This window comes from Marmota marmota, unplaced genomic scaffold (genome assembly GCF_001458135.2).
Source record: "Marmota marmota marmota unplaced genomic scaffold, marMar, whole genome shotgun sequence".
Classification (NCBI taxonomy): Eukaryota; Metazoa; Chordata; class Mammalia; order Rodentia; family Sciuridae; genus Marmota; species Marmota marmota.
In genome coordinates, this window is record NW_026000185.1 from 13,558,477 (window position 1) to 13,581,022 (window position 22,546).

The window sequence follows — 22,546 nt, forward strand, 5'->3', positions numbered from 1 at the left end:
CCCAAGTATTATAGAAAGTTCCAGCTTCTCTGGGTAAATTAATTAACTTATTGCCCTTATTTGTTCTGTGGTTTGCTGTTAACCAGGATTCTCTCATTCAAAATGGCACAGTCTCAGACGAAAGCCCGCTCTTGGTATTGAGTTGTTTTGATAAGCTCCCACACATCTTAAGTAAATAGTAAAGCCTTTATTTTTGTGTTAAGAACAGCATTTTGAAAATAAAACCTATCTGCCCATGCTTAACAACCTTTTAAATTTGTAATATTTATATACAGTCATGTATGGTACACATTGATTGTCTTAAAATTTCTTGAATATATTTTTTTATAAGTAAGCAAGTCAGCCAGGGGAAGATAAAGGTACATTATAAAACACACATTAATACATTTAATAAATATATATTATCTATCAAAAATGAGCCTTAGCTCTTTAATCAATTAATAAAAAGCACCTGCTGAGAACACCCATAAGCTGGTATAATCATTGCATCCTTGGATTATAAAAGCCACTATGCCCCCTTTTAGCTTGGGGTTTGGCCCGAGGCATTCCACCCAGCCTTGGCCAACCTAGAAAAACATCCAGCGTGCCCTTGATCAGTGTCCTGTCGGCACCTGTGCCCCAAACGGGCACCGGTCACCCAACTTCCAACACCAGACCTTAATCCTGGAAACACTCAGAACTCACAGGACTCCCCAGTTTGTAACGTTCTCGATACTCATTCCCTTATACCCACCCTCCATCTCTAGCGGGGGACATCTAGGGCAGAATGACAATTTTCCGTTCAGTGAGAGGACAAGAGTGGATGTTACAGTCCCAAAGCGGTTTCTAACTGGACAGGGGACTTGTGCTTACAATTAGGGATTATTCACAGCTGCTGCCTCGGGGCCCTTCCCGCAAACAAGTCCTGGTTGCGTGAACGGATCTTCAACAGAGGTGCCTTCCATCCTGGGTTTAAACCTCGGTGAGCCAAGATGCCTCTTGGCACTCTCCAGGTGAATTCTGGAGAAGACAGCCAACTCTCCCTCCTGCCCTCACCCCCATCTCTGCCCCATCCTAAGAACATCCAGCCCACCTTGAGCCTTAGAGCCAAAATAAAACAAAACCCAAAGCGCAATAACCTATCAGGAATTTTAAAAGGGAGGAAAGTCTCATTAAGTGAGGATTCCTGCAGCCAAAAATGGTTCTGTTTTCATGGTGCGGAAACTCGACTTTGCACCTGATAGCCATTTCTGCTGTGCTCACCTTTATACGCGTGGACAAGAGAGAACTTAGAAAAGGAGATGGTGTGAACTCCTCCCTTTTGCAAGGGGGGGCTCTTGCAGACCGTGTCACTGATGGTATCAGAAAGCTCCAAAGGACTCCAGAGATCGGGGATGAGCCACCATCTCCTGGCACGAGAATGTGTAACGCTGTCGTTTTTCACTGGACTGGACCGAGGCGTTCAGAGGCTGATTTATTTGCAGGATGCTCGGGGTCTGCATGCATCACCGCCTGCCCCACTGAGCCCCTAGCTTCTTCCCCTCCCACCCGTCGCCCAGGCTCCAAGTTTCTCAGCCCACCCAATGGTGGTCCTCGAGCAGAGAGGACTGGAGTCTGGTTTCCTAGAAGCAAGCACATGCTTTGGGCAGGGCAGGTGGGTGCTTCCGGGAGGCCCAGGAAGGACCGACATCGTCTGCCATGTTTCCCGGCCCCATGCACGGTTAACACAGGAGAGGTACTAGCTGCAGGTACCACTTGCAGGAGGGCCACCCAGGGATGGCCAGCTTGGCCTGAGTTCCCCAGTGGTCTGCAGGGATGGGATAGCGGGGTGAAGAGTGGGGAGGGGACACAGCAGAGACTAGGGCCTTGAGAAAAACCAGGTTTATTAAATCATAGTCAGCTCAGGGGTACTGGCTCATGAAGAGGTCAGCCCCACCCCCACCCCCACACACTGACCTTTTCCGTTTTCTTAAAAGGTTAAAGGCTTAAGGGTAATTTTATAGAAAAAGCGACGTAGAGATTACAGTATATGCAGAAGGCCCATCCTCATTTATACATTCCATGCCGTCAGGTTAAAACTCTTGGCTTTGAACCACCGTTGCCGGCCAAACAGTGCAGAGAACATGGGCTTTTTAAAGGCCCGGATGTTTGCAATGCAAAATAACAAAGGAATGACTTGCTCAGGACAGATGGAAACCATGACAGAAACAAGGGGCTGTGAAGAGAGCCATTTTCATGGAGCCTGCAGAAAACCAAGATAGGAATGTCCCCCACACCCTCCCAAAGCAGCAAGAAACCCTCCCGTGATTCACTCTGCCCTGGAACCTTCTCCAAATCCACAGGAAAGACCCAACAAGTCACTGCTTGCCACGCAGCCAGACCCGCTCTCTCTCCATCTAGTGGGCAGCCCTGGGGAGCCCTGCCAGGCGACATCACTGGGGGAAAACCTGCTGGGGGCCGGCCTTCCAAACTGCTTCCTGCTTTAAGCTGTTTGCCCCATTGAAGTTTTGGAAAATGAATGTGGGAATAAAACTGGGAAAGGGCTTGGCGGGGCACCCATAAGTGCAGGAAGACAGAGATGACGGAGGCCGGGAGGGAGGGGTGGCTGTCCCTAGCCAGAGTATTTCTATGACTCTACAAGGAGGACGTGGGGCTTGTTCTCTTGCCCTTGGCTCTAGGGCAAGAGGCCCATAGAAGGAACTAAATGTGGTGGTTCCTTCAAGGCCTGGAGAGTCTCCTTTTCTTTGGCACATGCCAGGGCCCCTCCACCACTAGTGGCCATAAAGCTCCCCCCCCCACGATTTGTTTGGGCCTCGCCTTGGAATCAACCCTCAGCCTCCTTAATTCCCCTGATATGTGAAACCACCAGGCCAGCCAGGGATTGGGCTCCATGAGTCATCCTCAAGGTCAAGGTCATCTCCAAGAGGCTACCTGGGGCCCAGAGCTTGCCAGGGAGGGAAATGGGGTAGGGCCCCCTTAAGCAACCCATATCAGCCTGGCCCCAAGGGTGGAGCAGGCTCCCCAGCCACATTGGATGAGCCTAGTACTATTTGCAATTAGCTTGGCTTTAGTGTGCGGGGACTGAGGCTGCTCAGCATGACCAGGGCGTCTGTGTGTGTGGCAGGGGCGGGGCGGGCAGTCAGTGTTAGCTTTTCAGGTCATCAGTGTTCACATGTACATGAGATCCCCTTGCCCAGGACTCCAGCTCTCCTGGCTGAGAGGCGGCCTTGTTCGGCTACTGTTACTGATTTCTCCCTCAAGAAAGACACGGCCAGGGAATGAAATTGGTAAGAGAGATTCTTATTCTCTGGAACTTAAAAGTCGTTCACCAGAGGTGTCTTCCGGTGTGAGATGGCGGAGCAGTTGGGATCTGTAATAACATAAGGATAACACACTGAGAACTCCGTGCTTTGCAAAGTCAACGTCAGACACCGATGTGCTCACAACGTGCCAAAGGTAAGTGACCTCGATTTCTCCCCAGATGGGCCAAATAAAACCAAGCAAAGCAGCAACCTGCGTGGGCTGTGCTGCTCGGATTCTGGTTGTGACCATCTAGCCCTAAGGCATTTGTTTCTTTAATCCTTGAAGGATCCAGGAGGGCTTATGAGCAACCAATAGGACCTTTTCTAACCAAATTATAACACACAGGCCATTTTGTGAGTCGAGCTTTTCTCGGCATGGGACAGTAAAACAGCCCAGGAGATGGTGGGGGGTGTTACAATGTCAATCTGTGATTCTATCTGAGCATGTTCCAAACCAACACAGACCGAACCCTAGCACATATTCAAGGTCAGGAAAACCAAAGTCCCCTCGAGAGGTCAAGATCATCCCTGACTCCCATTAAAAAAAAAAAAAAAAAGAGATTATGGAATCAGCACGTGAAATAAAGGATGGAAATCCAATTTACACAAGTAAACTGGCTCAGCGTCATTTCTGAGAAGCATGTAGCTATGTTTGGAAATTAAACATGGGGATGAGAGCATGTCTTTGGATTGTGGAGAAACAGCGATGTCATTCCACGGAGGCGAATGGAAAGGGTGGCAATTCTGCTGCGGGTCTGTTTGGCATCAGAGAGCGAACCTGCTTCTGTCAGAGGGACACATGGCCATCAACTCCGTTCCTTAAGATGTCCCTTAGGGAGCTGGGGTGGGGAAACTGGTACACAGCTGGGGCACGAGGGCAGAGGTGCGACTGGGGGCACTTAGTCTAGCAAAACCTGAGGGGGCTTTGTCTTGGTGGGCTTGTCCTTCAAGTCAACCTCCCAGGGAGAAGGCTGGGGGCGGTGTTAGTGGAAACCAAAGAATCCACTGGATACTAGAGCCCCAAGAACAGGTCCTCTTCCAGATGAATCTAGAGGTGGTTAACTAGGTACAGGTGGATTTCCGGTGTGTGCAGAAAGGTGGGGAGAGGGAGAGGAGAACGGCGGCACTACATGCGCTTAGCTGCCAGGGGCATCCAGAGAAGGGTGCCCCGTGGAAGCTGCTCCCACACCCCAAGCTCTCGGGCTTCCTGCCCAAACATCACATCTTGATACTTACGGTGCCACCATTGAGCACAACGGCCATCTCGGTTGGCTGGTACACGTTGCTTCTGAAGGGTGCGCTGGGTCTCTTCCCCAGGCTGCCGGTGGGTCTCTTCCCCAGGCTGCCGGTGGATCTTTTCCCTAGGCTGCCATTGGAAAATCCCGCTGTCCGGAGAGCTGAGGGGGGAGGGGAGGGAGCCATTGGCAGTCCGACAACACCAAAAAAAGAAAAAAGAAAAGAGACACAATTTTGTTTTTTACTCTTGCATCAACAACAGCGCTCTGGGCACCCCCACCCAGCCACCGCATAGCCCCGCCCCTTTGTCACAAGCTGATTCAAAACAAGTCACAAAGGGGCTTTGTTCTCAGGAGCCTGACCCCTCTCAGTGGGTTGGGAAGTTTGTAGAGTCCAGGGTTCAGGCTATGGGGGGAAGGGGGCTCCAGGGTTGACCCTTGACCCATCCCTCACACAGGGCCCCTGCAGGCCTTGGGTGACAAGCCCCTCTGCAGCCCTCAGGTCTCCTTTGACAAAAGAGCTCCTCTCCTCACTGCAGAATACCACTCATGACAGGGGCAATGTCACACCATTCAGAAATGGTCACTGCTTCTGGATCCACACAGAGGTAGGAACCGCCAAGAACACAGCCATATTGTCACCATTGGCAAGCGGCTGTCCCCAGAGATCTGAAACAATGATGACAATATAAGGTAGCACTTTTTACCTCTGAAAGGTGGTTAAATGGTGTTCTCTGCTGTACTTGTAAGGGAGTCAAATTTCCTTGTTGGGAAAGAAATACCAAATTAATGGAGGGACCCCAGATGCCTATTGCTAAGTGAAAGAGGCCAGTCTGTCAAAGCTCACACTGGGGAACTCCATCTGCATCATGTTCTGCAAAAGGCAAAACTATAGACAGTAAAAGATTAGTGGTTGTCGGGTTGGTGTGGGGTGAGGGATGAAGAGGAGGTGTGCGGGCATTTCAGTGCCGTGACACTATTCTGTATGATACCACTGGGTGGACACATGCCATGATGTGCTTTGTCAAAACCCACAGATCTGTATAATACAAAGAGTGAGGTCTAATTAAAATTTGGACTGTATGGCTGGGATGCACGCGGCTCAGTGGTAGAGCACTTGCCTAGCATGTGCAAGGCCTGGGCTGCCCCCCGGCACCACACACAGCTAATAATCATGTACTCATGTCGCCTTATCAACTGCAGTAAATATGTGACTCATGCAGGTTGAGAGGATTTTTTTTCCATAAACTTAAAACGAGGCTGGGTGTAGCTCAGTGGTAGAGCACTCGCCTCGTATGTATGAGGTCCCAGGTTTGATCACTAGCACTTGCAGAAAAAAAGGAGAAAAAAAAAGAAAAGGAAAAACTATATAACATAATCAAATTGTCAGATGGGTCTTCATCTTCTTCATTTTCATTGAAAGTACTAAATTGGCTTTGCTAAGAAGAGACTTAGGGCACAGGGTGTGGCTCCGTGGTAGAGCATTTGCCTAGCATATTCCTAGGCTCCACCCCATAGGCCCCCTGGATTGAACTCAGGGGCACTTAACCACTGAGCCACATCCCCAGCCCTGTGTGTGTGTGTGTGTGTGTGTGTATTTTAGACAGACAGGGTCTTGCTAAATTGTTTAAGGCCTTGCTGAACTGCTGAAGCTGGTTTTGAGCTCTCAATCCTCCTGCCTCAGCCTCCCAAGACCTGCTGGGATTACAGGTGTGCATCACTGTGCCCAGCCTGAGTTTTTTTTTTTTTTAATTACTTGGGGGCAGGTACTAGAATCACCTTGGTTATCCTTCATAGATTACCAACCAGGAGCCAGGCACTGTCATATATACATGACAAAATTTACATATATATATATATATATACACACACATATATATATTCATTTCATTTTCTTAGCATTAAATTTTCATAGCATGATAGGTACTTATACTCTTACTTTACTCAGGGCACAGAGGGGTTAAGTAACTTGCTCAAGGTTACATAGCAAGTAAGGGGCAGACTAGCATTCAAACTCTACAAAGAGTCTGGGTTCATAACTATCACACCACACTGGCTCCAGATACTATGTGTTTAATCATTTCTATTACTTAGAAATAACTTGAATTAAGTGATGTTAGGGACAACTCAGCCCAGACTGGGCCAAAAAAAAAAAAAAATGGAAGCAGGGTGGGCAACACATGTTCTAAGACCCACTTAGGAAAACTTCTTGCGTTGGCATCTCCAGGCCTTGGAGCAACTCATTACACATGGTGCTGGGCAAGAAGCTGCCCTTCCTAGGAGGTGTCCATGAGATGGCTGGGGAGCAGCACCCAAGTGGGACATGGTCTATGCCGTTCCCAACTCCTAGCCTAGGCCTGCCTGGGGAGAGGGAAGGCCAACACAGCTTTCCTTGTAATGCAGAGACCCAGCAGCTGCGGCTGGGAACTTGGCCTCCAAACACATTCTCTTCACAGAAACAAAGGCTTGACTCTGCTGTCGTCTGTGGGGTGCCTTGGCCAGAGGGGCCCTCTCTGTAGTGGCTACTTGTGGTTCCTCCGCTGATGAATAGCCCTCCTAACATTCTAGCCCCCTCAGTGCCGGCTACAACAGCCTTCTCCCAGGCCTCAGTGTGGCCACGTGACTTAGGTTTGGCCAATCAGGGCTTCCCATCTCCCTGAACACGCTGATTGGTTCAAGGGAAAGGCATTCGTGTCCAATAGAAATTAACTCTGGGATTTTGCTCAAGTCTCCTGGGAAATGTCCCCCTTTTCCACCCCTTTGGAGTTGTGGGCGGCCATGACCCCAAATAGCCAGATGGAGACAGACCAAATCTTGTCATAACTTGAGTCTCCAGAATCTAACCATTCCCGGAGCCTGTTGCCCAGTACATTTGGCTTGTTTAATGCTTTAGCCTATTCAAATTGGATTTGTTTTAATTACTTGCAACTAATTTCAAAAGGCCTGACTAATGCACAGTCGATTCATTCATCCCAGGCCAGATCCGAAAAGCAAGCAGTGCTCTCCCATAAGGGGGTCCCTGCAGGAATCAGAGCTCATAATTCAAATGCCAGCCTTTTCTCCCGTAGACCCTGCAAGTGAGGCCCTGCCACCAAAGTCAACTCAGGATCTTCCACCAGGAAGCAAAGGGTTAGTTTATTTATGTATCTTTGTGGTTCTGGGGATCAAACCAAGGGCTTTGCAGTGTTAGGCAAGTGCTCTATCATTGAGCTGCATCCCCAGCCAAAGAGTCAGTTTAAATAGCCCTTGGTCCATCGCTTCTCGGCCTTTTGGCTAAGATCAAGTGTAGTATCAGTTCTTCTCAGTTTAAATAGCCCTTGGTCCTAATGAGACTCTAGAGCCCAAAGTCCTAACAGAAGAAAATACTTTTCTTTTTAGCTCCTTTGGAAGGTGAACATTTAATATGCCTTGTTAAAGCTTTCTAAGATGTGATCCAAGATGCTACACCCCCCATTTTTACCTTTTATTGCATATCTGTGCCTTGTTGATACTTATTAATAAACCCCAGGCTGGTGAAGTTGTATATATCTGGGGCTCTCTTGGGAGGAAAGGAGATATGTGATGAGGCTGCTGGGGCTTGGCCAAGCCACAGTACAGCCTGATGAATTCCCTCCCATCTCCTGGCACTTCAGGGAAGGACTGAGTCTCAAGGGAACCTGAAAAGCCGCAGGCTTTCAGGTGCTAAGAGAAACAGGGTCAACTGCAGCTCCTGGGAACTGGCTAGTCTGAGACCCAAGGGCTCAAGGGTAAAGGGCCCTCATGGGGCCAGGTTCCTAAAATACAAACTGGCTGAAGTCAGCACTGGAGATACCAACAGCTGCTCCTACTGTGGCAAGAGAGCGTGCCCAGATGGACCCTAGCCAGCCAAGCAAGAGTTTCTAGAATAAAGGCCTTCCCAGCCAGGACTCCAGCTCACTCTCTGGGAGAGCTTTCTGAGGGAACTGGCTTTGCCTGAGGCCTGTCATGCCTGGTCTCCTGTGAAATATGGTGGAAGACACATTTGGGATGATCCAAAAGAGGGCCACTAAAAAACAGATTCTGACTACACCCAGAAGGGTGCTAAAGGCGTGTGTGTGCGGGCGCAGGGGTGCGGATGGGGGTGGCTGTCATGCAGTTATCAAGTGGGGGACAGTAAATTTGTCTGCTTTTCCCGGGTGCCATCCGATTTGAAGGGCCTGGTGTGCCGGCCATGGCCGGGCACGCGTGGCGCATGGGTATAATCCCAGCTGTTGGAGAGGAACTATTTTGCAAGGAGTTAATTGACCCAAAGCAGAAAGATGAAGGGTAAGGATGTCTACTGCAGCACCGCAGAGAGGTGTAGGCGAGCAGGACATTGACCCGTCGAAGACCAGAAGAGTAAATCAGGGCGCCTGATGGGAACTGCGGCTGCTGACCTTTGGAGAGGCCCTCCCAACACTGACGGCGGCGGGGACGAGACCACCACCGCTTGGTCCAGTGGTTTCAACCTGGTTCCGTCTTAGCCTCACTTGGCGAGCTTGAAAAATACCCAATTCCTAACTCAACGCTGCAGGCGTTGGTCACAGTCCAGGTGCTGGCGACGCGCAGCCTGGCTAAGAGCCGCTCTGTCCTAATGTGGTGCGTGGGGAGGGGGCGGGGAAGTAGATGTACAGCGCTGCGCCCTGAGAGATGTTTGGCAAAGCGGGAACCAACCTTCGGGAGTAGCTCTTTTGGGGAAGTGGGGATTTTAGCAACTTCTCTTATTTTTACCTCCATGAATCTTTTCTGATTCTACACAATTCTTGCTGCTCCTCTACCATCAGAAAGAAAAAAAGCATTTTTGTTATGGAAAAGAGACATATGGGCCCAGGGGATGTAGCCCAGTTGGCAGAGTGCTTGCCTGGCATGCACAAGGCCCTGGGTTCAATCCCCAGCATCACACACACACACACACAGGCGTATGTAAGGACAACCTGTTTTTGGCTTTGGACCACCTCCAAACAGATGGGATGTGAAACACATGGAGCTGGGGGTATGGTATCTCCCAGACCCTCCATTGCCCCCGTGTTAGCCCTGGCACTGTTGCCACCGACCTGAGCCCCAGGTCCCTTAATCTCTGGATCTTCTGTGGATATGAATTACCGGCTACATTTTTACAAGAAATAGTACCATGGGATTCCAAAAATTAGTTTTTCCCCCCTCCCTGTTCTGCTATGTTGAATTTACACATGTTGCCTGATGTCCCCAGGACCTCGGTTTCCGACTCTGTAAAATGGGTCTGACAATCCTCCTATTTCCAAAAATACAGAGCCGCCCTGATGTGTCATTGAGATGAGACACTAACATGCTTTAAGAGGAAGGTACTTTTGTGGCGGAGTAGGCAAGCATGTGGGCTCTGTCAGGAGGCCCGGGCTCAAGCCCTGGTTCTGCCTCTTGCACAAGTCACTTAGCCTGTCTGTGCCTCAGTTTCCTGCCTGCAAAAAAGACCTCATGGTGTTACTGTAGAGACGAAATGAGATGGACCACCGAAATGCTCAGAATGGTGCCTGGCACACAGTGAAGTGGGGCTGTCCTGGCTTTTATTTTATTTATTTTTTGGCACTGGCGATTAAACCCAGGTGCGCCTAACCACTGAGCAACATCCCCAGCCCTTTTTTATATTTTAATTAGGGACAGGGTCTCTAAGTTGCTGAGGCTGACCTTGAACTCATGATCCTCCTGCCTCAGCCTCCCAAGCCCCTGGATTACAGGTGTGCGCCACCGCCACCGTACCCGGCTGTCCTTGCTTTTAAGGGCCCAGAAATTTGGGTAGTGCTGGCTTTACTGCAAGAAGGTCAAACCAACACATTCAACAACACTGGGTCATGACCTCCTGGGGAGTCACAGACGCCTTTGAGAATCTAACAAGGCAACAGACCAGTTCTCCAGGAAAACTTGACTGCATGAGTTTTCACCCATTTCAGTTCTTGCTTTCTTGGAGTCCAGGGGTCTCAGATAAAGAGGATCCTCTCTCCCAGAGGAGCCAGCAAAGTGGTGGCTCTACAGGACCCCAGGAACTGGTTAGCCTCCTGGCCTCTGCCCACCACCTTCCCTGAAGGGGTCAGCTGCATCCTGACCCCATCTTCTCCAGCATCCCAGGGAGCGGTCCCCAACCTGGGCCAACACTGCCCTCCCTGCTGCATCTTTCCACAGACACAGCTTCCTTCTGGACAAGAAGAAAGCAGCTTGGATAAGGGTCACCTAACAACCTGCAGCCCTATCCAGAGGTGGCCACAGGTGTTCCCTCTTGTGGGTTCAGCCAGGGCAAGGGGCGTAGAGAAAGGGGGACACAGTCAGGTGGGACAGAGGAAGGTGGGTGGCCTTGAAGGAACTGCTGGCTCAGTGTGCTTCCTCCTGCTTGCAGGGGACAGACAGGTGGGCATGGTGCTGGATGCAGGGGAGGTTGACCCCGTGTTATGACTGTGCTCCAGTTAGCAGGGAACATCAAGAGGGAGCCCTGACAATCCGGAATGGGCCAGTGCCTGGCTGTGTGTCCATGGCACAGGTTCCTAGCACTTCCCTCTGTTCATTCATCTCCAGGGTGGAGACGCTGACAGAGCCAACCTCCTCCCGACTGAAGGGTAGGACAGGCTCAAGTCAGGGCGGTGCCTAGCAGGTCTGTGCCCGCCGCCCAGGCAAAGTCATGGTGGTTGCTGTTCTTATCTGTTGTTATTAATGTTGTAGCCCCAAGGCATCTTCAGGTACCGGAGGAAAGGTCATTTTATTTCATCTCAAGTGCTGGGGACCTAGCCAACCCCCTTCAAGTAATAGTTCTAAGGGACACCTCTCAAGCATTGATGGCAGGTCCCTGGGGTACCTGTATGGCATCCCCAGGACTCCTATGACCTCACCTTTGAACTCAGCTGTAGGAGAGAGTTTTAGGTTCCCAAATGAGATCACCTCAGGTCCCACCAAATCTGTTTTTCTGCCTTGGGATCTGGTGGAATTTGTTCAGCCCATTCACCAGGAGTGATGGTGGATGATAAGGACCCTGGGAAATGGGAGGTGTCGGTGATGGATGCCCCAGCCTCCTGTCCTTCCAGGACTGGTTGAGGGACTCATTTTACACTCAGAGGCCCGGTTCTCCATGGCGGCCATCAGATCATCAATGCCCTTGGTGTGGGCGTCTGACTCTCCCTGCCCACCCCCCTTGCACGGTCCCCACCCAAGTAAACCACTCACATCCAAGCCCTTCTCTCAAATTCCACTCTCAGGGAACTCAACTGAGATGCACATACAACCTGCCAGGTACCAGGGGAGACTGGTGCTCAGTGGTGGTACTTCCCATGATGGCTACACAAGGTACATTTTTCTTATTGTTTCTATTTCACAGAGGAGAAAAACTGAGGCTCAGAGAGGTGATGTAATTTGCTCAAAGCTGCACACTGAGAAGTGGTAAAGCCAGGATTTGAACTTAGACATGGAACTTCAGGGCCCAAACCTGAACACTCCTGGTGACTGAGGTAGGGGAGGGGGAAGGAACATTTCCCCCCCAATGGTGTCCTGCATCCATCAAGAACAGGGGTTGCACCCTCAAAACGCTTCTGGGGAGCCAGGGAATTCATGTGAATGTGGTATGGTGGCGGGTCAGGAGCCTGGCAGGGGGCAGAGAGCACTGAGCAGCAGGTGACCCCCATCTTGGTGCAGTCACCCCTCGGGAAGGGTGAGAGGCAGAGCCTTGGGAAGGTCAGTCCCGTGTTGCCAGATCCAATTTTTTTCTTTGCAGTGATGGGAAATCAAACCCAGGGCCTCCTGCATAGCCCCAGACCCTGACTTTTCAAAAGAAGCCAGAAAGCTGAATTTTTGTGATATCATGAGTAAGACATTGGTAGGGGAGACAAAACAGCTAAATTAAAAATCCATCTTTAAGCCAGTGTGGGCCCAGGGGCCAACGTCGGGGATTATTCTGCTCTGCTAGGACGGCGCCCAGGTCTGGGGCTACCTATCTCCACCGGTAAGCGTCTTTGTGGTAGAAATGACCTGAGGTCCTACCCCACCTAACTCTGCCCCTTCTACCTGCATTGTGCTCGTCCATGGAGAAGGCCTTGTTCTCCATGTAGGTCCGCGACAGGTGCACGTCCTCCTCGAACGCCGTCTCCCGCATTCTGGGCTGAGACGTGTCAAAGTAGTTGGGTGGGTTTTCCTGCAGGGGCGGGAGAAGGGTGCAGTGGATCTCGGGGATGGCATGGAAGATGATGAAGACCCAGCCGTTGGCCGCCAGCGCGATGGCCAGGATGGGGTCACTCCAGCTGTCTGCGTGCTCTATCATGGCGTTGCCGAAGAGGTACATGGTTATCCAGGTCACCCAGATGAGCACGGACAGGAAGGATGTGATGAGGACCAAGACCCCGTTCAGCTTCCACCTGAGGAACTTGCCACACAGCGTGAAGAAGGCCTGGGCCAGGGTGACCACGAGCAGGACCATGTCGTAGATGAGGGCCATCACGAAGTCCATGGGCTCGTAGGCACAGGCCGGCTTCGAGTCCCGCAGCACCGTCAGACCCAGCCACTCAGTGGCGATGATGACCTGCACCAGCATCAGGCACAGCGCCAGGCCCACCAGCTGCCAGCCTGGCGGGCTCGTGCCCTGGCGCACCAGCCTCCGGATGCGCCACGTCTGGCAGAGCAGGCAGGAGAAGCACAGCGCAAAGAGGACCCCCCAGAGGAAGCGGCGCATTGAGCAGATGGTCTCGTCCATCCGGATGATGAAGGCGAAGGTCAGTCCAAAGAGGCCCAGGGTCCCCAGGAGGAAGAGGAAGTAGAGGCACACGGGCCTCCTTTTCTCCACGTCCTTGATGAAGGGCAGCCTCACCAGGAGGATGAGCATCAGGAGCAGTGTGATCAGGGCGCCCGCCCCGGCCACTGCCTCCACCACGATGCCCCAGATGGCGTCCAGGTCGCACAGGGACACGTACTGAGGGAGGAGGTCCAGCCCACAGCCCCGGGACGTGCTGGAGTTCTCAGAGGCCACGGAGGTGATCACCATGAGCAGGAGGAGGGCGAGTACCTGGTGGGTTCTCATCTTTCTCTCTGGCACCAGGAACGTTCTAGAAAAGGCAGGGGGTTGGGGAGGAAGATAAGTTCATTGTGAGGTTCCTGTTCTCCTGACTTCTTGAAGAAGACCCACCGTATCTCAAACCTTGGCCCACGTGGTGCCCTTGAGACACATGGGTAAAGTGTTGCCAGTCCCCCCTTGTGGGGGGACTCCGCCTGCCACCTGCACCCCCTGTGTCTCGAACAGCCGTGAATCATTGTCACTTGTGGCTGGAGGGCCAGGTGGGAGGGGGACTCACCTTCCCTGTACACTGTTTGTATTCTTTAAATGTGATATTCTGCACCACATCTAACCTCCTCAAAAATAGGGGACTACAACGAAATTTCAAGAGACGGCGGGGGGCCAGGCGCCGTGCTGGGAGGTCAAAGATGGCACACATTAGCCCCTTTCCTGCTCAGTACCCACAGCCAACAATCCCCGACCCCACTCCAGCCAAAAACTGGGCCCATCTGAGCCTCACAATGCCTCATCATGAGGCGGGTCCTATTGTGACCTCCATTTTACAGGTGACCCAACAGGGTGCCCAGAAGGTGATACTGGCACCAGGTCACTCAACCCAACTCCTAGAAGCAACCCCTCTCAGAAGTTCCCCAGCATTGGGGACGGTCCAGTCACTCCTCCTGTACCCATGGACTCGGCCCTCCCCAGATGGAGGCTATGGGGAAAGTGCGCAGACGTTTGTTCTTGTTACTGTCCCCTAGGTGATGTGGTGTGACAACTGTTTACATTGTGTCAGGCACTGTGAGTAATTTAGGGAGAACTGAGGGTGCGGATAGCGGCCTAGGCCCCAGGAGAGGGATTGGAGGGAGCCCTAGATGTTGGTATTGCAGACACTGGGAACTGTGGCAGCTTCTGTGGGTACCGAGGGGGACTGGCCACTGGAAAGGAGCCGTCATCCTTGCCCCCCCCCGCCCCCTGCTTCTTGCTCCCTCCAACACCCCATCTTCCTCCTCGAAGGGTTTCTGCAGGATCTGCCCTTCATTCCCCTCAGTAGGTCTCTCCCTGGGAGGCCTGCAGGATCCTCCCACCCTCTCTCACCCCAGGCCAGCTGGACCCCACAGGCCAGCCTCCGGCAGGGCCTTAACTCCAGTCTCCTCTTGCCCTCTGGCCTCCTCTGCTTGGGCAGGGAAAGCTGCTCCTTCTATATGCCAGGCTCTGCTTGAAAGCCTTCGGCTGAGACCTGGGTCAAGGTCACCTCCCCTTCTCTCTCCAGCAGCTTCTGATCTACTTCCTTCTCAGTTTAACTGTAACTGCCTTTTTTGGTTTTGGTCTGTTTCAAACTTTCTCCCTCCCCCTCTCTTCTCTTCCTCTGCTGAAAGATGTGGCAGGGCTGGGACATTCTCTCCTGCTCTTGGGCTTTCTCAACTTTGGCATGATCGGCACTTGGGCTGGTCATCCTTGGTCGTGGGGGCCTTGTCCTATGTGGTGTCGGATGTCCAGTAGCAGCCCCGCCTCTGCACACTAGATGCCAGTAGCATGTCCCTTCTTCCAATTGTGACTGTCAATCCAAGACGTCTCTAGACACTGCTAAATGTCCCCTGGCAAGGGTGGGGGCATTTACAGGATGAGGACCACTGTCCAAAACTACCCTACCTGGCAAGAAGGAGTGCTCAGCAAACCCTGAGGGAACGTGACTTAGTCTGTCTCTCTGCCACAGCTCCCTGCTTTTGAAAGGGGCCTGGTCATGAGACAGCCGGAGCCAGCACATCTGTGCTCGATGCTCATTCCCAGCCAGCTGGGCCCCCGTCCTCGGCTGAGCCCACACGTGGGGTTGTAACTGGCCGTGTTCTCCAGAGCATCCGCCTGTCCCCAGGGCTTCTTAAGTAAATGCAGCATCGACCCCTCTCTCTCTGCTCCTGGACGGAGATCCCAGGGGCATCTCAGATCCTGCCTTGGCCGTGAGGCCATTGACTGGCATCAATTATTGATGCTGCTAAAGGAGGCAGTGCCTGGGGTGGCGGGATCACCTCCTTTGCCTACAAATGAGAGAAGGCAAGCTCCAAGCAGGCGGCAGCAGGCGGGAGGGACTCCTTAGATAAGCATCCCGGCCTCCCGCCCAGGCAAAGGCAGGGTGAGGACCACCGGCCGGCATCCATTTGCTGGAGCCCGGCCACAGCCATTTAGGTTGTGTCCACACGTACAGCCTGTGCAGTGACTGGCTGGAGTGACTCTCAGTCCTTTACATCGATCCACTTAAAACCCAACACATTAAAATACTTCTCTCCTGACGTTTCAAAACTTCGCGCTGGCGTGACACCCTGCACCCTCGCTGGGCATATCCCAATGTCCCTCGGCAGAAACATCATCCGAGACAGAAATGCAGATCTCGAAGTCTGGGATCATGCTGGGAATTAAAATTTAAGAACTGGATCTGTCAGAAGCAAGTGCCACCAGTCCCTGACAGGGTAAAGGGGCCCTGGGGTGGATCTCACCAATGACATCTCATCATGGCAAACTTGACTAAGAGAGTCCCAACCAAAACACTCAGGCAGCCTCTGTGGGGTCTTGACCACCACCCCTCCCTCAATGCCTCCTACCCATGTACCCCTAGGCCAGGGGGGTCTCAACCAGGGACAATTTGCCATGGGACAGTTGGCAACATTCTGGGACATTTTCACTTGTCACAATTGGGGACAGGAGCCCAACTGGATACATGGACAGAGACTATGGATGCTGCTGATCACACACAATGCAAAGAGCAAACCCCGCCACATAGAATCATCCAGGCTAGAAAGCCAACAGTGCCAAGGCTGGGAAAACTGGTTTAGATGGGAGCAGAGCAGGAGGGGAAGATGGCAGCCAGCCTGCCAGGCCCCAGCCTCAGGCCTGCACCCCCAAGGCCCTTCCTTGCAAGAGGAACATGGCCGTCCCTAACTGTGTCTGCTTACGGTCTCAGGAGAGGTCCTCCTCTTTCCAGGTCTGGCTGTGGATGGGACTTGGTTTCCCCAGCTCCTCCCTCCTCCTCCTGCTCCCCGCTGGGCCTTGAAGCCACAACAGGAAAGCTGCAGAGATGATGGGAGCACCATCATGGCGCCTGCGCTACCGAAACCGTGCAGAGTGTTCACGGCTGTGACCCCGGACACCAGTTCCTGCCTCCTGGCTGACACAGGAAATGGATACACTCTTGCTTTCTGCTTCCATTCCTGCAGGTGGAACCCACTCCTCTTTCCGGGACAGCTGTTGTTTATGTTGCCCGGCGTCCATTCTCCCATTTCTGGGAAGAGCTCCTGAGCTTTCTTTGGAGAAGCTGCCTTGGACGTCTGACCCAGGTCTGGTCAATCAGCCCCTCGGTCCTCCCCATTGGCCACACTGACTGGTTCACAGGAAGGCAGATGGCCTGAGCCAGACCTGTGGGAATCAACCCTAGGATTTTGGTTGGCGTTAACTGGAAAGAGAGCTTCTCTTGTGCTGGCTGATAAGATAGAGGGACAGAGACCTGACGCTGGAGAAGGATACATTTTCCATCACGGGGAGAGAGCGGGTATGAGCTCACCCAGAGGAAATAGCTAAGTAAAGCACCAAGTCCTGCCGCCTTCTCCCACGGCTGGAGCCTATTGGACGGGTGAAGCCATAGCTGCTTCCCCAGGGCAAACTAAGCCAATTGGAACTGGGATTCTGTCACTGGTCAAGTCCTCAAATTCCCCCCCTTCAATCAGCCCCCTTTCCCCAGGAAGTCCTCCCTAGTCAAAGTCTAAGTGCGTAGATGAAACTGAAGGCAACCGGGAGCTGAGGAGGATGTCCATGAGGTGACAGCCACCCCACGCCACGGAACAAGGTGTTCCCCCGGAAGCCAAGGCCACTGGCTCATCTAGGATTTCCAGGGGTTTCCACATCATGGACAACTATGGTCCCTGCTGACTGTTCTGGCACCCTCCTGTGCACACTACCCTTGCTCCTTAATTCCCGGGGATCTAGGGAACATCCCTTTGGGGTGAGCGCTTGATTGCCTCCATTTTACAGGAGATAACGCTGTGGTACAGGGAGGTCAGTGGCTTGTCCAAGGTCATCCTTGGACAAAGGTGGAGCCCAGAGGCGAACAACGGTACCACTGTTCCTGGGCTCTTTCTGTAGACCAGGGCTTTAGAGAGTGTCCCTTGGGGGAGACTTTTACTGGCCAGTGAATCTAAGTGAGTTTCTCCTGGCCCCCACCGCGCTGGGCCAGCTCTGTGGACCACTGGCTTTCTAGCATGCATCACGATTTTCTATTATTTTATTTTTTTGCTCTTTTGATCTCTTCCTCCCCGCTGCAGTCCAGGCTCTGGGCTGTTTTGTTCTGGCGCTCAGTCGCTGAGTGAGTGAATTCATAAAAGCCATCTCTAACCCTACCGTCACCTTGCAAGGGTGGGTGTTCATGCCCAGTTATTTGATCACAGGATGCCCACAGCAGCAGTGCCTGGGAGCTCATTAGAAAAATAGATTCTCAGGGGTGGGTACAGCTTCCACAGCCCTGCAGGCCAGGCTTGGGCACACTGAGGCAGGGTGCACAGGGACACGACAGCAGGGGGCCATCTCCTTTCTTTCGATTCACCAGCCCTGCGCCAGAACAAGCAGTCAGTGCCCTCTCCCGGGTGCACGTGACCACCACCAGGTGAGCCCCCATCCTGGTAAATTAGCCACCTGGTGTCTCTCGCCTGAAACAATCGGGCAGCTCTGCAGAAAGCCCCCAACAGAACAAAACCAGATTAGAGGTTTCAAGGCAGCTCCAGGCTGGCTGGCTGGGAGGCCAGGAATACTAGGCAACAAATCCGTGGGATGAGGGCTGGCGGCTCCTCCAAAGGAGTAATGAATAAATGTGAACGAGGCAAGACTCAGCTCACATACTAATTACTTTTGCTGCCAGCCAGGCTCCCAGAAATGTGACTCATTCAGATGTTCTTAAATATACCGCACAATACACACACACACACACACACACACACACACATAGTCGGCAGGCAGAGGCTGGAAAGAATGCAGGCAGGATCCCTCATGTGAGGACAGCAAGGTCTGCCCGGGTTCTCTAGCCCTGCTCCTTCCAGCGTGCTGTGAACCTCACAGCCAGACCGCCCAGTTTCAAATCCTGCCCCTGGGCTGCGGGTGCAGCTCAGTGGTAGAGGCTTGCCTGGCATGTAGGAGGCCCCGGGGTTCCACTTCCAGCACCACAAAAACAACCAACCAAACAAAAACCAAAACAAGACCCCCAAGACCTAGCACTGTCTTGTGCCGCTTGCTAGCGCCCTGCGACTCTGGGTAGCTGACTTAGTCTTTCTTGCCTCAGTTGCTTCATCTGCAAAATGGGGGTGACGCTAGTGCCTATCTTGTGGGGTTGTTGGTGAGGCTTAAGATAATTAATAGTTAGGACTTAGGATAGCAGTTAACATGGGGCAAGCACTATATAAAAAATATGTTAAGCAAATAAAAAAGATGGGCAAATACTGGCTTGTCAAAGCAGAGAATTCTTCCGAAACCGATTTCCTAGGAGGGGCAGTTGCCATGGAGACGGAGATGGAAGAGGCTCCCGGGGAGTTTGTCCAGTGCTGGTTTCCAATCTCCCCAGCACACACTAAGCAAAGAGGTCTCGAGGTGGCATGAAGATCAGATGCCTCTGAGGGTGGTCTACCCAGAGGAACCCCAGAAGCTCCTGCTCCCCCTCAGCAGCTGCTCTAAGCAGGAGCCTTGCTGTGAGGGGAGGACCCAAGGCCAGCCTGGGGGCCCTGAAACCCTAAGTCCCTCTTGCAGAGGCAAAGCGGGGACTCCAGCAGACCAGACACTAGCCCTTCTCCCAGGACCCAGGATCCCCTTCTTCCCACCCACCCGTGAGACCTGAGAAACAAAACCCACTCTGGAACACCCCATTCTGACTGACCTTGCCTGGGCTAGACTGCTCTCTGCAAGGGTCTGCAGGACTTTTATCCTACACCCAGGGTCCCCTCCCTGTGCCTGGCAGGTCAGAGGCATCCCAACTCCACCCTCTCTAAAGATGGGGGAGGCACTGGAACTGGCAAGGGAAAGAGAAAATAAGCAGGTGTGTGTGTGTGTGTGTGTGTGTGTGTTGGGGGGGAGCTTTCCTAGCCCTGGGCATATTTAATAGTTCAGTACCCAGATGAATACCTGGCACAGTTTCCAGTCCCTTCAGACTCCAGGAGAGTGGAAGACCTCGGTGGGAGGGAGGCCAGAAGAGGGGAATGTGACTGAACTCTGTGACATTGGGCATTACTTAACCTCTCTGAGCCTCAGTCTCTTTGTCTATGAAACAGGGTTCACCGAACAACCTTCATTAAGCTGATATGAAAAGTACCGGAAAAGTACTGGGCTTGGGGCCTGGCACAGAGGAAGCGAGGGGTATCTGCTTCTTAAAAAGATTCTCGATTTCCAGTTTCTTGTTGGGACAAGGAAGGTAAAGAGACTTGGCCAGAGGCTTACTGGAATTTACAGGCCAAGGTGGCACTAGAACCCATTTTTTTCCCCCAAGACCTTGACCCCCCCAAGGCCTTTCCATTGCACCCCTGTTCTGACCCTCCCCCATGTCTGGCAGATGCCCAGGAAGGGGCTGTGGAGGAACCAGTCTCCCCACCACCCCAGCATCACACGGTGTCCCGGCCCACTCCCACTGGGACCCACGGTGACTTCCTGCTTGGCTGGATTAAACAGTTACAAGGTTTCCTGACATTAAGCTCTTTCCCAGATCCCACAGTCCCCGCCTCTGATATCTTTTCCAAGTTACACGATCTCCTAATCTTCATTTCCCAACGCGGACTAGACACGGGGCTGTTTGGGAGGGCTCTGTGAGGGGGGCTAGTTGGGCTGGGGGGGGGATTTGCAAGAACAAGCTCTATGAATATGCAAAGCAGCTCCCAGCCTCTAAATAAAAGCAATCATTTAAATGCAAATTGCATCCTTGGCTGCGAGTTCCACAGTGGACAGTTCCTCTAGGGCTGTAATTCCAAGAAGAAAATGTGACTAAGTCCCAACCCCAGAAGAAGCTCTGGGCAGGAAGTTCTGGTGAGGATGGGTAAGAACTGCTACAAAGTGAGGAGTGGGTCTCCACAGCTCAGGCACACCTTCAGTTGGCTCACAGGGCTGGCCAGGGTCAAAGTGGTCCCCACAGACGGCACAGAGTCCCTGGAGGCGCCCTGTGCCTTGGGAGCTGTCATCTGTGGGTCTCCTTGTCTAGGTCAAGGGAGCTTTGAAAGCTCAGATCCTGTGGCTCTGCGCTCGGAACCCTTTGCTCAGACCTCTGCGCTGAGACTTCACTAGCCCAAACAGAATAAGCCCTAAACTCTTTTCCACTGCTGCAAAGATGGTGATCTGGCTGGTGCCCGCCACTCCCCCACCCCCACCCCAAATCTGCCTCCTTGCTCCAGCCACTGGGGCCTTTGTTGAGCTACTCCAAGCCTCAGCCTGGTTCAGTCTTTCCCCAAGATCTCCTTTCTGATGGTGGGCCCCCATTTTGCTGGGCTCCACTTAAATGTCACTTGTCAGAAGTCTTCTCATGTACACCCTTGTCACTTTCTTTACATCACTCTGTCTTATTTTCTGAGCAGCCCTGTGGCAAGACTGTGTGGTATCTATTTGCCATTCCTGTTTTCTTTGTTTTTCTTTACTGGCCCCTTCAGTCTTCCGCCTCCCCCCCCCCGCCCCCAATAAAAGCAAGAGCCAGACCCTTTTACACCCTGTTCTGGGACCAGAACATTTGTTGAAATTAAAAAAAAAATAATAACCCATATCGATTTCTAGCTTATGTTTCTAAAAAAACTGTGCCTCTTGCTGCCTGGGCCCCAAACGGCGAGTCCTTCCTCCTCGAATCTCCTCCCCCTCCAACTCAACTGACCCCTTTTCACTAAGAGCAGAGAACGGTTTGGAAACAATGTTCACTCCACAGTTTGGATAGAAAACTGGGAGGGCTCCCAACCAACAGATGCCGATTTGCATTCTATTTACATGCCATTTGCATGCAGTTTAACTGAAGTCTGGCTACTCCCAAAAGCCCCTAGTCCCCACCGAAGAAACTTCTGAAAAACGTTCCTTGGCTGAAGCGCCCGGGATTTTGTGCCAGGCCCCTCCCCCACCTCTCTTGTCGTTGCAGAGACCCCCCCCCCAGCGGTGCTTCCTGGGCTCTGCTCAGGTGCCCCCCATCTTGGCGCAGTCGGACAGCCAATGTGGCGCGTGTGCTGGGGCCCCAGGCGGGGAGGATGCTGCCCGCCACACTCCAGGGGCCTTTGTCCGCGTTCCAAGGAGCCTCCCCCTTAGCGAACCCGGGACAAGGAAGAAGGAATCGTCGAGGCCTGGGTGTGACAGAGCAAGGGCTAGGGAAGGAGTCCGCTGCACTGAAGCGTCGCTGGGGCAAGGTCGCCGCGCCCCTCCAGGGCTGGTCAAGCCATTCCCCGGGGCGAAGCCTGGTGAGGGCTCCGGCCGTGCTCTGGCCTATCCGCCCAGGCAGGAGGGATACCGGGATGTGTGGGGTCTCCATGGGGCTGGGAGTCCCTGTCCCCCCACAAGTGGGGACACAGCACAGGGTTAGTCTTTATCTCTAGCTTGGTCGACCTCTCTCAGAGGCCAAGTGCCCCGCGTCTGGAACGGAAACTACCCCCCTCCATTGTATGCAGCCTCCCCCCATTTGTCCCCCAGCCTCAGATCTTGGCTGGGTCGCTTTCCCCTGCCCTCTCCCCGCCCCCGCCCTTGCCCAGCAGTGCGCGGCCACCGCCGGCTACGAGATTGGCCCCCAGGCCCTGCGGCAGGTGCCTCTGGCTGCTCGCCCCCCAAGTCTGGCCCTTGCTCTCTGGGCTCTATCCTGTCCATAGTCATGCCCGACCCGCCTGCCACGCGACCCCCGGGTCCTCTCCAAGGTTCTGCTCACACGAGTCACTCGGGCACGCCAGGACTGCCTTACATCCCAGCTGCCTTTACCTGAGGTCACCCCAGACCCTCCCCAGAGACTTGATCTCCAGTTGGAGTGGGAGTAGGTCCCCCTCCCCGATAAAGGCTGTCTCTTATACACA

General features: G+C 52.9%; 1 protein-coding gene, 1 long non-coding RNA gene and 1 pseudogene across 2 annotated transcripts in view; 2 read left to right on the forward strand and 1 right to left on the reverse strand.

The window, feature by feature from the left end:
- Window positions 1-167: 167 nt before the first annotated feature.
- Window positions 168-22,546, reverse strand: part of Gprc5b (G protein-coupled receptor class C group 5 member B) — a 23,322-nt gene continuing 943 nt past the window's right edge. Inside the window, exons 2-4 of the mRNA XM_015491121.2 lie at window positions 12,530-13,560; window positions 4,518-4,678; window positions 168-3,349 (exon numbers count right to left, since the gene is read on the reverse strand). Of these exons, the coding sequence (XP_015346607.2) occupies window positions 3,305-3,349; window positions 4,518-4,678; window positions 12,530-13,560 (1,237 nt within the window). The 3' untranslated portion in view covers window positions 168-3,304. The remainder of the gene's footprint in view (window positions 3,350-4,517; window positions 4,679-12,529; window positions 13,561-22,546) is intronic.
- LOC125612413 lies at window positions 7,770-7,994 on the forward strand (annotated as a pseudogene).
- LOC125612334 overlaps window positions 21,714-22,546 on the forward strand; it is a 6,083-nt gene continuing 5,250 nt past the window's right edge. Inside the window, exon 1 of the long non-coding RNA XR_007342669.1 lies at window positions 21,714-21,946. This is a non-coding gene — a long non-coding RNA (uncharacterized LOC125612334). The remainder of the gene's footprint in view (window positions 21,947-22,546) is intronic.